Below are 18,239 nucleotides of genomic sequence, written 5' to 3'. Positions count from 1 at the left end.
TTTTTGTTATTTTAATACTACTTATGTTCTGTGTGATTGTATGCAGTGCCACCGGAGTATTTCGATGGCCTCTTGTGTAATCTCTTATCGCGGGGAGACCGCAAGTCTAATTTTGTGTTTGCGTTGGGCTGTCTGCGCAAATACATGCGGGACAAATCGAGGTTGGCGGCCATTTTGTTTCTCTGTTGCGCAAATTTACCTCGTTTTGATGCAAGACGCTGGCCTCATTTTCACGTGAAGATTTCGCCCACACAAGTCCCCTCTCTTCAACATACAAATTGTCATGTTGACCGCACGTTTTAATCTTTGATAACTATTACTAGTATAAGCTATATTGCCCCCAATGGGTATGTTTGTGAGCTTTTTTCTGGTCTGAAGTAGAAAATGGGTATCGATTGGGGAACAATTGCCTTCTTCTGCGTCAGCGCAGGAAACAAGAGCTGCAAAAGACGTCTGCTCTAGCAGGCTTCCGTTCTGGCGTCAGTACCAAAAATGCATGGTTATTAACAAAGCATGTTTTGGTCGGAAAATGGGTATGCAAGTCTGAGAAGAGTAAGGGTTAAAGAGACAGGCCTCACACCCCCAAGGGAGTTAGATCATCTCAGCATTTGTTGTTGTTGTTGTTAACTGAAAACTACTTGCTTTCCCTATAGTATATGTACGGTTTTATAGATCAGTTGAGTACTACAAAGCTGTCAATGGCGTTGTTAACTTCTGAATTGGAGGGGGTATAACAGCTGTTCCAGCTCTAACAAAATCACAGTCAGTAAAATCTTCTTATTTTAGGGATAATGAAAAAATACTGGGAACAGTTCAAAGTCACTGTAACTGAAAGTTATACATGTACGTTTTGAAGCGTGAAGAAAATAGACAAGGTACAAAAATTTGCAACAAGAAAAGTTCTGATCACGTTAACTTTCAAGCGAGTTCTTTAGTTGTTTATAAAATCGATTGTACATATATTATAAACTTTAGAAAAAGGTACTGAAGCTGGCATAGATTAATATATTACAAACATGTATAAATAAGAAATACAACTATTGACAGCTTCTCCTTAAAGACTAGTCTAAACTTGTACATAAGTGTTATAAATTAAAGCCATAATGGTTGAGTTGAACGTATTTACAATTAATTTACTTTTTCGTATCTCTCTAGAGCGTGCATGCAAATGCGTTTTTAAGTGTATGTATTAAAGAATGTAATAGACCTTATTCAATTTGTTGCTTTGTTGCCCCATGACAGTCATGTGACGGTACTCTAGGGAGTAGTCTCTTTTGGAATTGGTCATATTTACACTGTTCAGTAAAAAACAGTGATTAACTGTGTTTGCAAGGACCACAGGGACAAAATAAAAGTACCGGATACTGTAGTGAAGGATCTAATTAGCTAAAAAATTGCAGAACAAATAATCTAAAAGGAGCAAGGTTGATTTCACGATCAGGGAAGTATACGAAGGGCACGGCCTTTCTTCTTTAGAGTATGTTTGAGTCTCAAACATACCCTGAAGAAGCATTCTCTGCTTGCAAAAAAAAAAAAGAAAAACGATCGATTCTCCTGAGATTATCACGTGTTTTGTAATGGGTAATTAGCACATGGAGCGAATACGGTCTATTCTTCGTAGTTAATATTCCGTGGTATCACATGAAAGGAGTTGGTTGCGCTACTTTCGGTTATTTGTTCTAGTCACAGCTCATATTTGGGTTAAATGTTTGGGCTTGGTGCATGCCGCCCTTTTTCTTAGGTCTGCCCAATGCATAAAACAGCTAGACTCTATGAGAAACTTTCTTCTTTTAGCGGTTGAAGATTGAATGGGGAAATAGTATGAGGAATTGTTATATATTGTTTCTAATATGAAAACTAATAGTCTAAACCCTATAAAACTCTCATTTACTTAGCATACGGGTCACCTTTTTGATACTATGCACAAGTAGTCTCTCTTATGAATCACCCATGCAACAAGCGAGAAACTAATCCTGTTTCTGTGGGGATAGGACCCCTATCTCACCTCCTTGGAGGACTCAGGGGTTTGTACACCATATACAATACGCTAAAAAGTATGGCTTTCAGCTAAAATGGGTATATTTTGACCGAAACTGAGTCTGAAAAGACGTTTAGAATCTTACAAAAGTAGAAAATGAGGTTGCTTTGTTGGCCTAAAGAAAGGCGTTGCCTCTTGCAAGTACGAAGCTAAGTTTAGTTTTGTCATCCTGCGTAATAAAAAATCGGGAAAGAGTTAATTTAAGGGTGATGAAAAGACTTTGAATAACCAATAATGATCTAGATGGAACTATACCCGACCCAAGATTTTGTAGGAAAGAAGAGGTATGAGGACAGGACTGTTTTCCGTTTTTGCTCGTCTCATCTGCAGCTCCATGATGATTAGAGGGACTATGTCTATTCTAATACACACGCATGCACTTCTACAGTATCCTCTAGTTTGCTTTGGATTTGACATTTATAATACCATGCGCATTTAATCTACAATGTTGTAAGATAAGGCCTTCAAAGTCAGTGAATGACTCCAATGCTTGAATGCATTTGCTGGATGGTCATTGGACAAGGGCGGTAATTTAAACCGTCGTAATACACCGCCCAGTCAGGCACATATGGGGCACCATAACCTGAAGATAGCCGCGGGTCAAACGGGAATGACCGCGGAATGTACGCAGAGCTCAGTGGTGCGAAGGGTGCAGGAATTGTTATACGCTCTTCCGAATCACTTTCCGTTCTTTGTCTTTTTGTCGGTGGATGGGATGGATCCTCGTCCGCTGCTGCTTTTGCTGGATCAGCTTCATCATCATTGCTTTCGGTCCTCTTTGTCTCCGTGTGCCTTTCCTCGGCCTCTCGGCCTTCAGTTTCTTGGGATCCTTTCAGTTTGCGGTACTTGGCGCGACGATTCTTGAACCAAACCTGAAAATTGTGCACAATTTTGGAAGTAAATTAGCATAAAATATGCTTCAACCTTCGCGACCTACACGCATTTGAAAACGCCCATGGTTGAGAGCAATTATCCCTTTCTTTGAAGTTGGGAGAGTTTTCTTCCTATTACAACATTTCCGTCTATGACAGGTCTTGAGCTTCTGTCGTGATCATTTCCTATATTCTCATTACCAAAATTCCAGACCTTTTTATTTTTAAGATCGTCGGAGAATTAAACCGATTTATTGTGACTCGCTTGGTCGAATGAATATCACTAATCAACCTTTACTAATTATGTAGGATTTCGCAACCAATATAATTTTCAAACGTGCACTGTGATATATATAAAATTTTTAAAAAGAGGTATATATCATGTCTAAATTTAGCGGGCAAAATTTTTAAACTAGCCAATATTTCCTGTCCAGTTACTATTTCCTCAATTGTGCATTGAGAGAAATTGATATTTCTAAACATGTTTTTTTGTGGGTGGGATTTTAGCATTGCAATCTGGTCTGGAAACAGATTCTTTTGGGCCTGATCACCTCAGAAGCTTAGGGAGAGACAATGTGTACTCCGTTGCCCACGGAAAAAAAAATTGGGGAGACTGAACATATTAACAAACTTGTCATTTAAGCCCACTTGCAGTGCTACAGCTACTGTAAACAGAGTTGCTAAGGATGTTCACACCTTCAAATTGGTCTACGCTCCTTCAGCTTCAACTCGTATATTTAATTTAACTTGAAAATTAATCATTCTCAATGCAATTCTATACTACCCTGGGAGACAATACGCAATTGATAGACTGCCATTGTGATCGTAATCTTTTTTAAGATAACCATGTTGATTTTATTCTTCATAGGCTGTTGCTCTTTACCTCAAGTTGAAGAAACTAATATCCATTATTCGGTGCGTTCGTAAATTTTCCTTAATTATGTTAATCCTTTAAATCCCTTTGTTATCGCTTAGACGCTAATAAAACGACTTAAGCGATATGAAGCTATTTTTGGACCAAAACACCTGAACTCTGGCCGGTATCTCCCACAAAGACCCTAAAAATAGCATTTGCTCAAATCCCGTCAAAACAGTTAACAAATACTTGCTTTTTATGAACATGGTTAAACTAAAACAAGAATTTTTAATTTATTGTCGAAATGTATTTGTACCCTAAATAATTTTGATTCAAGAGCCTTCACTTAATTGTCGAAATGTGAATAACGTTCTCGTTATTCACATTATTCAAACGGAATATCGCTGTTCTCTGAATTCAGTTGCAAGTTGTTCCTTGAGAGATCTTTCCTAAAATGGATCAACTTTCATTACTTTAGTACCATTTAAACTTTTTCCTTCATGGAGTCCTATATGAAATAATTGAATTGCTGTTTAAAAAAAAAGGTGGTTACCTGAAAATATTTTAAGTTGATCCATGACTGCGCGACAAAGATTGAAATGAGACGCAACACTCAAGCCATTCTGACATAATTTATTAGACAATATACGACAAGCCAAAACTACAGTTACGTTTCTACGTTGGGTCTTTTTTGTGAAGCAATGCTGATAGCACTACAAAAGCTCCACATGCGTAAATTCTTAATAACTCCAAATTACCATCATTATAATACTCTTTTCGAACTTTTCTTTTTTCACTTTTCTTTTTTTTTTCTTGGTGGAGGTGGAGAGAGGAACTCGGCCTTGGGAGGCTCCTCATCGAACTCTCCAACAATTACAAGATGGACGCATACTAAGCATTTGACTTTTTCATGCAGCCCAGGACTTTCCACTTAAAACGACATGCACCCGATTTTCAGTGGTAATTGGTTGTGGAAGCAGACGTTTTACAAGTAGAACAAACTGAATGCAACACATTATTCACTTAGATTGTTTGCGAAAGAATTAACCTTTCACGACCAGTTTGTATTATATTTTATGGTAAAAGACGTGATTCACTGCCAAATTTTTTCCCCCAGATTTTCTGACGTTTAGCTTAAGGGGCTTATAGCGGACGGTTTCTCTATGGCAAACTGACCTGGATTCGTGATTCAGGCAAACTGGTGTAGGCAGCCAGCTGCTCGCGTAGCATCAGATCAGGGTAATGCGTCCTAGCAAATGTTCTCTCAAGTGTCTCCAACTGAAACTGGTTGAATGTGGTTCTTGTTCGTCGAATCTTCCTTCCCTCCATGCAGCTGACCTTCAGGATGATGTCTGCAGATAAAAGATGGCAGCGTAAGACAGGAGGACACGTGAGCACGGAATGTTTGCATTTTAAAAACAAGAGAGAGAGAGTGAAAAAAACCATCAGACATGAGCCTTCAATGGCACTGTCTCCAGTCTGTTCATTGAATTTTTCTCGAATGCTCAGAAGAAAGACTGACCAAACTCACTCAAATATAATCTTGGAATTGGATTGACAGCGAGAATAGTGAAAAAAAGTACCCTGGGAATAGATCAAAAATACCTCCAGGGAATATGGTAAAAGTCCCCCAACTGACCCCTGTATTAATATGTCGATGATACCCGTAGGAAACTACCTTGAAAACTCACAATAGGTGAGTGTGGTTAAAATTTACTTTTACCGACTGAAAAAAGTGGAAATGAATGAGACAATTTGGCATCGAGCATCCTGGGGAATACGCTTAAAGACCCCCGGTTGACCCCTATATAAATGGTTAAAACGCACTTGTACGGCCTGAGAAATGGAGATATCAAAGCAAGGCGACTGAAGATAAATGAGCTGATGTGACACTGAGCATCACGAAACGACAACAAAGGGCTAAACGTACGACTACCACTTCCGACAGCGCCATACAGCTCTATTCAAACATACAGACCACGTCGCAAATTTCTCTAACAAGTATTCGAGCTGTACCTGGTCCCTATCTTTTGACAGAGCAATTGCAAACTTTGTAATTAATAAATAAGATGTATTGCTTTGCAACGTCCCTGTTTGCTCTGGTATAGTGACAAGCGAAGCATTCAAGTGCTCGCTCAAGGCTATAATACTCAAAATCATCATTAACATGCCGCTTTTCCTCGCTGTCCTTTATATCTTTGATAATTCTCATTATTCTCGTGTCCTGTGTGGCTGTTCAAGTATTGGTATTGTAAAGAAAAATTAGATGCTGTTTGCTCTTGCGTCTTTCATTTCTCTCTTGGTTGTCCTTGGACGAAAACACGCTGCTAGGTCGTCGTAGTCCATCCATCGCGGTGAGATCTAACGTCTGATTCCCCACTAGACGCCTCCTGTCTAATGGACTTCTGAGACTCTCGTAGGCTATTTTTGATAACACGTCTTTGAAACGAAAACTTGTGAAGGCAATTTATGTCAGCACATTTTTCACACACAGAGCACACGGAACAATAAATCAGTTCTATATTGATTTAGAGAACGAAAACTATACACTGACGCAACAGTTCGGTACCCGTTGCATGTGTTACTTTTTGGTTGCTTTGTACAACTGAACCTCATTAAGCCAAGCTGAGCTTTATGCTTAGCATTGTTCCAGAGAGATGAATTCTACTCACTTGTTTATACAATTTTTCTTTCGGTCTTCTGTTCGAAGTCGGATGGCTTGTGATGTGACAGCTATTATTCATCATCCCTTCCCTTTTGTTACTGTTTGGGTGTAATTTCCGGCGTTCTCTAAGAAACTTCACCGCTAGAAAATCAGTGACTGATTCATAATAATCAAGAGCTAATGCAAAAGCGTCAGGTATTTTTCTCCATACCCCCATGAAACCAACAACAAAGTTTTGGGTTAGAGACTCAAGGTCAAAGGTAGTTTTCTTTTGAAAACTGAACGAGAAAGAATGGTAACGGAAATTTGCTGCATTCAAGTCACAGGAAAACGTGAAGGGAAACTAGACAACTACACGTTAACGCCCTTCATTGTACCATAACCGTTGATTGAAACACTTAATGTGAGTTTTTCATACCAGTTAATACTGATTAACAAAGAATAACCTCTTAGCGTTAAGGGTGTTTCTCTTCCAGATGAGACTATACGCCAATGCAATTAAGAAATTGCACTTTGTCCTATTTGCCAACACACTGGTAAGCTGTCAGACAATGTATGAGATCAAAATAAAGAGAGTAACCTCCTTCACAAAGAACACAACTAATTTAAGATATTTCATCAAAGCTTAGGCGCTGTGTAAACCTCAGCACCTGGGAATGCCTAGAATTGTAATCATTGCTTCCACGAGACTGACAGAGGGTGCTAATAAATCTGATTAACTGTTCTTGTGTTGACTCACCAAGCACCTAGCGAACGTAAACATAGAGAATCGCAACTTTATGAGATTGTCACAACTGACATTTTCAATTAGGCATAGTAACCAGAGAACAAAGAGAAATTCTAGTTCGTGATTAATAGGACTTTTGAAGGATTAGTGCTAAAGAAAATTGCGGTTTTAGCCTCGCTTCGTTTGCTGGCACTGTGGGCGACGCCCTGTCAGTTGGCGGGCTAGTAGCATTCAGATATGAAATGAAAGCTTCCTCCTTTTTTACTTTCTCAGCTTGATTGTTGTCTAATAAAGAAACCCAGAAATCATTACCTTAAGTTGCGAAATCAGCCGTTCATTGCCGCATACTCTACAACTGTAATTAACTACGGATAGTGTCACTGAGAAGTACTAACATCTTATGATTATTTTTAAAGTACGTGGGAGACCTTTCACGTTCTTTACGCAACTTCAAAGTTTCAAAAAGAAAGTATTAGTCGGATACAAAATTAGAATTAGAAAGTTTATAGGTCTATTGTCTTTTTAATCAGGAACAAATGAGGGACTGCAACACCATAGAATTGTTAGACTACGGAACTTCATTACGGTTCATCATAAAACGGAAGGCGTTTCACTCACATAATGCTGGCAACCATTGGGAGAAACAACATACTTTATTGCGTCGTGTACGTCGATTAACCAAGTAGTCGTTCACACCAACGTATGGTTGGCTACGTGCGGTAAGACTTAGAAGATTAAGTCTTGTTTCAGGATACCGCTCATACAATGAGCATTTCCGCTCAAATGTTTATGAACTAACGGAAGTATCCTTTGTCAGGGGTACACAGTTTGTTTCTCTTTCCTCTCTTCATTGGATCCGCACCGCTTCACCGGGTGGGTTTCAAAACAAAGGAATTCTTTCCATGGAGAACACGGGGTTTTAAACCGACTTATGTATAAATGATTGCGGAAATTAGATTTGAAAAGGCGTGATCACGAACGCGATTTTTGTTTTCTAGTCAATAAAGTAGAAGGCTTAGATTTTAAATTTAACGTTTACGGACATGCTGAGATGCAGATAAGAAAGCGTACCAGATTTTACTTTACTGTTTGATCGATCTTATAGAGGCTGTAATTACGAAACCCTCCAATGTAAACTCATATCGTAGCCGCAAGAGATTTGGTTGAATTACTGATACAACCACATGGATTATGAGCTTACTAACAAAGTTTCCTATTTTACTTCATTCGTCACGGAATCCAAATCAAATTTTTGGCACAATGCAAAGGATTCCTTTGCTGCAAAATTTTTCCCCACGGATAACTATATTTTTTAACCAGCAAATTTCTCAGTTTACGACCACGGTACGCGCCTGTTTCTTTGATTTTACAGCAGTCATGGCCAACGACTTAAAGAAACGTTGAAAATGACCCTCCCTCAGTTGAATTAAATCACTAACCGAATTTTACTTTCCTTAAACTGAGGAATGGAGTGCCTTACGTCGTTTTTCTTTCAAGGTGGAACTCCATTCTGCTTTAATTGAAGAATAGTTCCGGCTGCTTTGTTTCAGTTGGAAACGAATTACTAAAACTTTATTTGAACATTCACAAACGTCTTGGCATACAAGAAGAGTTTTTATTCTCGGTACTGTTGATTAGAGACCCTATTGACTGTTGTCAGACAATAGAATCGTCGGTTTCTGAAGAGGAACATTTTTTGGTATAATTATGTTGACAGTGATGAGAGTTAAACGGATTCCTAGTTAACGTCTTAAAACAAAGGCGGTTCCCTGCTTCGTCGTAAGGAGAATGTAATTAACAGGAGTCTCGAAGTTTCTTAATACAGGTTCACCGTGTTAGTGGCATTACAACTGAAAGGCAATGCAATCTTACCTGCCATTCTCTCAGCCAATGCTAGTGCCTCGGAAGTCGGTGCTATTTTCAGGATGCTACCCGCACCGCGTGTGTCTTTCAGGATGTTTTCAATAGAGAATGGATGGCGATCCATGGCTTAACTCCAGAGATTTCTGAAAGTGAATTGTTCAAAGCATGAAGCAAAACTGATATACGCTTTACCGCGATATAGTCACGCTGGATGATTCTAGTTGAAAAGAATGTTGATTCGTGAATGTGTTGAGAAGTTTAATAATCCTCTTAGCGTGAATGTATTGCATTTATTCCAATGCGATGTCGGTGAAATTTTGTGGGAGTGACAATTTCATTGTCACCTTATGAAATGAGCTAAACAACTTCCTAATTGTGAGGTGGAGACGTATTACATTTATTTTGGTCTGAGAACTTTGTTATACAAGCCAATGACCATGCGCATTGATAATAAAGGCCCAGCATTATCTTAGAAGGTGCAATGTCCGCGGTAAATACTTGGAAACAGTGCTCAAAGCTGTCGGATACGAAGGCCTTCTAATCACACGTTTATAACAGATAAGAGGCGGAAAGCAAATTTGGAGGCTCGCTAAAACTGGAGCGGTCCTTCTTCGTCGATACACTCGTTTGTCAGAAAAGTGAACCTCTCAAGTTATGAGACCAATGATCTCAGTGAATGATTCTTAGAAGCACTTGTAAATTAAACAAAGCAAACACTTCGATTGAGTTCATAAGTTCAGTGGGCAATATATATAACATTGTAAAAGCTACCTTAATTACCTTGAATAATCAACTTGAAATGCCAAACCGAAGATGTCAAAAGTACGAAACTGTCACTTTGTCTAGCTCCTCGTTTTCAGCGTGTTAATAGACTGGTAGAGTAATGCGCGGGCCAGTGCTTCTGAATTTAAACCATAACTGACTGGGAGTGGCCTAATGATAACATAATAACAGTGTTGTCAGGAAATGTCGTACAAGATGAAGGCGGCATGACTGGAGAGATGGCAACGTCGTTGACATTTCTTCTTTTGATTTCTGTGGTTACAATTCGCCGGCCGAAAAGAACGTGCGGAAAGTAACGCTGTAATTCCGTCACTGTCTATAATACGTCGTGGCTTAATCGCATGAGTTATTGAGACTTTAATTTATGCGATCAGGTGGAGTGGCTTTGAATGCCAACACGAAGATTTAATTTAACGCCGGCTAAACGCCTGAAGGAGCAACGAGTTATGTTAATTCCTAGTTCAACAAGATGCGCGATTTTAGTCAAAAGAAGGGAGAAAGGACAAACAGCGAACTCAAACAAGATTCCATATGAATTTTCTTTTTTATCTTGAGCCGTTAAGTGATATTTAAACGTTTCTCGCTATGGTTGTGCGGCAGGTTTTAATCGTTTGTAATCGCAAAAGTGTTGTTTAAGAGTTTTAGGAAAATGATTCCCTTCTGCGGAAACATAAATCGTTTTATCTGAACAATGGATTCCTTTCACTGTTCTGTGCCGATCGATCAAACCACATCCTGCAAGAGCAAATAGCTGATTAGCATATTTTATTGTGTCAGCAAAAAGATTTTCATATAACCGCCGGAGGATTAGCTTGTTTCCTTATTAACCCCGGTCACGCACCTAACCTGACGTCATGCTAAAATTTGGAGGTCTTTTAGGAAGCAAACAAATAATCTAATTATGGTTAAATTACCACTTGTCTTTGAGTAGTTAGAGGCTCAAACAAGATTTTCTACTCCTTAGAGCAAGGTAATTTTTAAATCGCACGAATATAGGCGCCTTGGGGTAAAATGTGAGACAACGATGTCTTGCTATAATGGTGCAAGCTGTAGACTCGACCAATCCTCACTTTAAACGTCTTTTCAAACTAATCGGAAATACTTGAAGTTACGTTATCTGCCCCCCGCCTGGCATTAAGAACATCGAATTATACCCTGATCACGTATTTCTCGTAACGCCGTACGTCTTTGTGATTTTTATCAGCGTCTTCGTTTTAGTAACTGTGGCAACCGGGCGTCAGCCGATTGTCGTGGTAAGGTGGTCGATTCATAACAAGTGATTACAAACCAATGGAAATCCGTTTAAAATAGCTTCATTGTTATTAGATTACACCAGAAGGAGGTAATAGAAGTTTAATAAAAGAATTTATTAATATAATCTTCACACGGTTAATGGCCGCCCAGGACGTCGCAGTCATTGAAAGTTGAATAGTTACGCGTGGCGTTTAGCATCGTGTCGGTAAAGCAGTCTGTTGTTTTCGAATCGTGTGACGTTTTTGCAGGAAGTGATTCCTATTTTGCCGAACAAAGATTTCATTATAACACTTTTTAATGTACAGTTTTGTTATAACTGGTAGGGAGTTAAGCAGTGCTGATTTAATACAAGTGTTTATAGCACTCATAAAATTTAAAGATGATGCCGAAAATAAGAGTTTTGGGCTTTAAACTGAACAAAGTAAATTGCATGAATTGTAAACTGTTATTTGCTCGTTTAGCTGAATAAATTAACTTTGAACAGAACATTATGTTTTCACGGGCTTTTGTTAATTTGCCCACGGCGTCGGCAAGTACAAAACCGAGTTGAGCACATGCTACATGCTTTGAGACCGAGTCACGAATGCACAGAAATCGGCGAAAAATTTAAATGTGCAGATTTGAACTTTCCTCTCGACACTTGTAGCCAGATTCACTAGGGTAACTGTTGAAAACTTCTTTTAATATTCTGCTAAAACATAAAGAAATACTTTGCCAACGTAATGTTTTCTGGATCTACTTATTTGCCTGTGGAAACTTAAAATTTTCCATCCCAATACAAGCTTTAAAATTATAATCAGGGCTGATATTTCATCGGGTCCGTCCTTGCTTGTTTTTACTGATTTCTGCCTAACACGGATGAAAATATGACTGTGAGATATTCATACTCTCATTTTTTCATTGCTCGCAATTATTTTAAAAACGTAAATCTGGTTTAGCTGAAACGAAACGAAATTGCTTTGCCAGAATAAACGTACATGTTATCTGTTTGGAGGGCCTTAATCACCTCAGAACTCATTTAGTTGTTACTGGAGAAAATCTCAAGTTTTTTTAACAAAATGACAGCTCATTGTCCTCATTATTTCGTCATGACACTGGAAATCTAATTCCTTTCGTTGCCGTTAAAGAAAAAGGGTCAGCTAGCATTGTAAGCTAACGGCAGCTCGATAATTCGGTAAATGAGATTCCGTTCCCTAAAACTTTCTGCAACTTAAATGTTCGGCTAAAGCTTCTGAACAGATTAAACTGAATTAACTTACTCAAAAATCCCTGTAAAACGCCACAAAATGATCTCAGGACTGGTTTTGGAACCTGAGTCTTGACAGTGGAAACGTCTGAGCAAGGATGCAATACTGAATGACCACAGCAAGTGCTTCCGAGCTGTATCTTTTTCACTCGACCTTACAATAAACTGCGTTAATGAGACTTGGCGAAGCCTCCTTTTTATGCAAGATTTGAACATAAATTTGTTCAAAAACCGACGCAGTTCAGTATCAAAAAAGGTTGAGCATAGGAATCAAATCAAGTCATATAAATTATGATAGATGAAAAAAATACATCGATCGACATTCAAATCCTTAGCAGTCTGCAGGATGTTTGTCACATGAACCCAGTTTAATGGTCTAGCTCCCACGAGTCTCTTGTAGGTCATATGTTCGACTCTTCAGTGGGAGAACTCAGTTTCTTTTCATTTCCGAGTATGCCTGTGTCACTGACTGAATAAATGTATCTATCATTTACATCAACTATCGTGTGCTTCTTTAAACCGAAGTTCGAGTGATCTTGAATAGCATGCTTATTTTAACAATATGGAGTTTTCTTTCAACACGAAACTGAAGTTTAAGGTAGACAACATAGACTTCTAGGAAATGGATAAAAAAACTGGAGAAAGTTAAGAAATGTGGCAGCCCCTTAGAAAAGCATCTGATATTGCAGTAAATTGACTCCCATTTAAAGAGTCAAGGCGCATAAATGTGAAGCCTTAAGCTTCTTCGTATATGATACTGAGGTATCAGATTGGAGACGGTTCAAGATTAAAACCAGAGGTGTAAAAAACCGTCAAAAAGAGAAAACGAGTAAATACGGCGTCGCTGCGAGCTTGGTTCTTCTGTTCTTGTTCAACTGTCTCATTTAAACAAAAGGAACGCTTGTGAAATCTTTTTGTACAAGACTGGAGTGCAATTGAATTAAACGAGTTTCTGCAATCAATAGGTCACAAAAGAAAGCGAAGCAGTTATCAACTGTGGCGATACCGGAAGGCACAGTCCGATTCGCCACATGCAACTGTTTTCGCAATAAATTGCTTTTTTGTTGTTTAAAGAATACAACCTCGTGTGTGTCTTTCGTTTCATACAGAAGCATCGATTGGATTATAGGGTTTCAGTGAATAGAAAACAAGAGTAGGAAGCGAGACACGTACGCTCACCTATCAGGAAATGCGCGCAGGTGGCGGGGAACTCAGAGTGAGTGGGGCCGCTTCCTCCGTCAAGTTGTGGTGGTTTTCTTGGTTAGTCCAACGCTGCCGCGATAGCATAGAAAAGGCTTAACACTAGAAAGGTCACCGACATTTGTTTATTTAACTTTTCGTTGGCCTTGTGGGATTCTTTTCATAGTTTTATCACTGTTTTAAGTGAAAGTTCGTTTTCAGAGAATATCTATTTCGCTTATTAAACATCTATTTTATCATTGCTGCATGGACTGAAGATAGAAAGGCAAAATATGTTTGGAGGTTGTGACTGAGGATCAAAGATATTCTTGTGAACAAACGCGCATTTGAATTCTTGTAACTATAATCAAGTCAGTATAAGTCAATGCTCATGAAATTCCGAGCTTGATCGTGAAGAGAACTTTCACCGTATACTTATCTCTCTGTATATATATTTTTCAGTTAAGTTTACTTATTCTTTGGTTGATTGTGGAGGAAAAGACAAAGCTTACGTTGTGTCTTGTTTAACTGAAAAGCAGGAGCAAAAGTCGACAAAAATAGCAGAAAGAAGTGAATGCTTTATGCTGCATTGTGCTGAAAGCTTAATCAAAGCTAGAGGTTAACGTACGAATAAGCAAAAGGAGATTAAAGCTGGATTGTTTTTTCACGCCTTAATGAATGGCAGTTGTAGAAACAGAAGAATGGTTTAGTGATAATAAACGGATACTTACGAGCAAAAGAACAAAAAAATGTTAGATGCCGAGAAAAAGGTGAAACTTCAATAGACCTAGTCAAACTGAAAATATTTTTTACTTTCGCTAATTATGATTTCAAATTTTTGTTTGGAGCCATTGCTTATACATACTCTCAGAATTAAGCCCTGATTCATCTAATGCCGGCCAGTCTTGAACTTTTGAGTGTGTGGATAGCTATGAGAAGTGCGTTACCTCGTTTATTTGTTTTGAATTTACGAGGCATTCAGTCTATAATTTTTTTCCTGTTACTCTTCGGAGATATAAGGATTAAAGGAGTTTTATTCTCTTGTAAGGTCCTAGTGACGGTAACATGAACAACTGCAAGCTCTAACGAGGGCAAGACATGAATTTAATTTTCTGTCGCTTATTTTCAATAACAAAAACCGTTTCGTGAAACTAAACACGTTTTAGTTTATTACGTGGTTATTAGTCTGTAGATTAGCCCCCTGGAAGAAAATAGGCATGTTTACAGTACTGTCTAGTTCTTTGAACTTAAATATCGCGCACGATGAATGTAAAATTGGCTTCAATTAGATAAGCACTTGTCGGAGAGCACAATGCTTCCGGAAATGATTCCAGTTTAACGGATTAACGGGCAATAATAAAGAAATTTAATGAAAGTTTCAAGTGCATTAAAAATTTAATGCACTTAACTCTTGAACTTCTAAGAAAGAGAGCTACCGTTTGGCGGATTCCATAAATTTCTAGTTCGCAAGAACTAAAATGCAAAGATATTAACGGAAGCATTACTTTTTAAGACACAGAAAAAGCTTTCAATTTATCTACCGCCTCAAAACAGTGACGTCAAACTCAACGTGTTCCGCTTAAATTAACAGTAACGAATTTGCGTCACGCCTGACAGAGCATTTGTATTAATTTAATGACGTCTTTTTCCCTCCAGATAGAGACCCTACATCAACAAGGGTATGAAAATCTTAGAAAGCGAAACTTTTTATTAGAAAATCCAAAATTTATTGAGTTATCATTTGACAAGCCGAATCCCGGTAAATTGATCTTCAAAGCGATATAGCTATGCGTCTGTGTTTACCGACAGCGATTTGAAAGTGAGTAAATGTTTGGTTGATAAGGCTGTAAATCATGCTAGTGACACAAAACATCGCTATTTAATTCCTTAATAAGGAGCAAGAAAGCCTTTGAAACTTGGCATTTACTTACCTCTTAAAACAAGGAGGGAACGAAAGCCTCAGTCAACAAACACTGAGGTGCTTTGAAAACAAGATGGCGATTTTATATAACTAAAAGAGCTTTCAAAACCACCAGCAATTTTTGTTGTATGCACAAGTGCACGTTCATTTTTAATCCGCGGTCTGTTGGTCTTATCCCAGACATACGATTTGCACCGCACCGAATAAAATTACGGCAATCCGCCAGACCTTTTAATTCTTGCTAAGGCTTCCAAGTGCAAATTTACAACCCAATAAAGATTGAACAGCGCCCTAGGAAGGAACGTGGACGCATTGGCTTTCATTTGATTCAGTGGCTTCGCGTTGGAAATTCATTCACACAAACAAAATGTTTGACTTTCGGGGGAAACGGTATAGTTGTTGATAACGAAACACAAAACTTGTTTTTACATTATTACGTAATTATATTTCTGAACTAGTACACGATGGAAAGGAGCATCTGATTGGTTGCCTCAGTGAATCGAATTTTGCTGAATGGATAATGGCTTAAATCTCTGACCACAAACTGAAGTCAACTGGATTCCGTACAAAAAATGAAGACCGTTGATGGTCGTACCTCACAGGGAGCAAAATTTGGTGGATTGGTACCCTTGGGGTGTAAAAGTCTGAAACGACCACCACTCGAGTAAAAGCAGTACTTTAGGTTGCTGAGCCGAAAATAAAAAGGAACTATTCGTCAGTCAACTGATTTGGTTTCCCTCAAGGCTAAAAATGAATTTCAGCCATGCCAACAAAACGAGATGTTAATATCTTTTACGTTGAGATGATATTTCTTCAGAGATTTATGTACGTTGTTTTTCAAAAATTTGGATGATCACGACCGTGATTTTTATATGGGAGACCCCCTACCCTCACCAGGGAGTCAAACTTTATCCTTTGGATCTTGGCTAAAATTTTGGTAACAAGTTTGCATAAATAGAATGTTTGATTTCATCACCTAAAGGTAAATTGGCCACCGTAAAGAGAAACGAAAGTTCTTTGCGGTGGCCAAATTTACCATATCAACCCAGTTTTTAACACTGCCAAACATTTGTTATCAATCCGCACGCACGACGTAGCACCACAGTTTCTTTAGAAACCATCCCCGTCAATCTGTCTGCATAATAGCCTGAGTTTCATTTGCCGATATAATGCCTTACTGACGCAAATTTGTTAAAGAACCATGATGGTAAAACCTTTAGCAGATTAGCCTCGTTCATTTTTGCAAGTTTGTCGACTTGAACAATGTTTCTCCAATATGGGTAGGCAAGAGAGGATGATTTATAATGAATGAGGATGCGACAATTTGTATGGCCATGTGCAAATGGCTTCCATTTAGTTTAATAGGACCCTTGCACTAAAGAAATTGCGTGACCCAGATGCCCCCCCAAAATGATTGGTTGAAAGAGTGATGATACTAGAAACAGAAGGGGAAACACTTAAAAAATTATTGTAGATGCCAAATTTGAAGGCAAAATCGTCAAAGGGAGAGATTTCATGGCAGTTCAAGTTGTAAGGCTTTGAATAGCCGCCATGTTGGAGGGCACGACCGTTCCATATACATCCTCCAACATGCCCGCCAAAACTCCAACTTAATGTTATTTTACCAAGGTTGCTCAATTATGCTCAAATGTTTTTTTCATTTTTCAAACAATCCTTTGATGTTTGTTTGCAAAATTTGATTTTGAAAAGATTTTACTCATGCATTTTTTTTAAAATGAATAAAATAAAATCTGGTCACGTGATCTGATAGAAAGCAAGCAATATTTCTACATAAATGCAAATTTTCGAAGTGGAAATCCTATTGATATATTTCGAACATAACCCCTACTCATTTTTAAATGTGAAAATATCACAACTTTCATTTTAAGAAAAACTATATCACGTGATCTCTCAATGCCAGTGGTCTTGGGGTGATGGCAATCTGATCATGATAATCTGAAACCGTCTGAAAGCAATGGTCACACTACACAGCTCCGTGGTATGGTCAGTAACTCACGTATGCGCACAGCCTTATCACTTTATTGTGGCAATCTGATCAGCTCTTTCAGCTTCCTCATGGCTGTCTACTTTAATTCAGGTATATAAATGGGTACCGGTAAACCGTCATCGAGAGCTCGGCTAAAAGCATAGTGGGGAGAGTTCCCTCGAGATTCCTTTTAGCCCTTTCAAATTGAGGCTGTTTCTGCGAGTAGAATACAGTACTGTTTTGCGAACCATTTCGGCCCTCGTAATGGCATGTTTCGTTGGGGCAAAAATCGTTATAATAAAGATAAACTACTGGGGCCAGTTGTTCAAAGCCCGATTAAGCTAATCCTGGGTTAACGTGAACTTTGATTCGAGTTTGTTTACTAATCCATAAGGATTCGTCCAAAAGATTTTTGTCCCTAAGTTTTGCCTCAGACTTTCCTTTACCATTAGCTTAACATGAGCCTTTAAAATTATCTTTAACTAGCTAGATGAAAACCTCGATTAACTTTTAATCGTGGATTAACGTTAAGCGGCTTTCGAACAACCGGGCCCAGGGTACAACTGACTACAAAATATTGACGGCAGACTGATCCCAAGGGCGGAGGTGACGAGCTTGATAGAATGAACAACAAAGGCTAGAATAACTGAAATATATTTGTTATTTTTGCCCGATATTACAATTGACTACCATGCAGAGCGGGATATAGCGGTCGAATCAGTTCTGGGCGAAAAAACAATTAGTAGATCTTTTGAGTTTACAGTGAATAATCATACTCGAGCTACAGGCCACTTTAACAAGGCTGCAGCCTTCTCGGTTTCTGTAGCATGAATCATCTTAAGATATAA

General features: G+C 38.6%; 3 protein-coding genes across 7 annotated transcripts in view; 2 read left to right on the top strand and 1 right to left on the bottom strand.

The window, feature by feature from the left end:
* The window catches only part of LOC146481537 (mortality factor 4-like protein 1), a 210,183-nt gene that overhangs the window by 119,940 nt on the left and 72,004 nt on the right, over positions 1 to 18,239 (top strand). The gene's annotated exons all lie outside the window — the stretch shown is intronic.
* Positions 1 to 18,239, top strand: part of LOC146481543 (uncharacterized) — a 164,584-nt gene that overhangs the window by 118,432 nt on the left and 27,913 nt on the right. The window lies entirely within an intron of this gene.
* On the bottom strand, positions 704 to 10,316 carry LOC146481545 (diencephalon/mesencephalon homeobox protein 1-B-like). Of its 3 annotated transcripts, none has more exons than XM_085108326.1 (4): positions 9,802 to 10,316; positions 9,031 to 9,164; positions 4,943 to 5,118; positions 704 to 2,910 (listed from the first exon to the last, which is right to left on the bottom strand). In XM_085108326.1, the coding sequence occupies exons 2-4, from the start codon at positions 9,143 to 9,145 to the stop codon at positions 2,509 to 2,511; spliced, it is 693 nt and encodes a 230-aa protein (XP_084964452.1). In that variant the 5' UTR covers positions 9,146 to 9,164; positions 9,802 to 10,316; the 3' UTR covers positions 704 to 2,508. The 3 variants fall into 3 exon arrangements, with proteins under 3 accessions (XP_084964452.1, XP_084964453.1, XP_084964451.1); XM_085108325.1 differs by having other exon boundaries at positions 705 to 2,910; positions 9,793 to 10,313; XM_085108327.1 differs by lacking the exons at positions 9,031 to 9,164; positions 9,802 to 10,316 and adding an exon at positions 6,439 to 7,101.

Source organism: Pavona decussata, unplaced genomic scaffold (genome assembly GCF_977016875.1).
Source record: "Pavona decussata unplaced genomic scaffold, jaPavDecu1.1 SCAFFOLD_49, whole genome shotgun sequence".
Lineage (NCBI taxonomy): Eukaryota > Metazoa > Cnidaria > Anthozoa > Scleractinia > Agariciidae > Pavona > Pavona decussata.
This window is presented reverse-complemented; position numbering and strand designations above follow the sequence as displayed.

Excerpts from the sequence above, each read along its gene's own strand:
- LOC146481545 (XM_085108326.1), bottom strand. The coding sequence starts at position 9,145 with ATGGATCGCCATCCATTCTCTATTGAAAACATCCTGAAAGACACACGC. Across the intron at positions 5,119-9,030 it reads ATTGGCTGAGAGAATGGCAG|ACATCATCCTGAAGGTCAGC; the intron begins GTAAGATTGCAT and ends TTTTATCTGCAG. Across the intron at positions 2,911-4,942 it reads TGCCTGAATCACGAATCCAG|GTTTGGTTCAAGAATCGTCG; the intron begins GTCAGTTTGCCA and ends CACAATTTTCAG.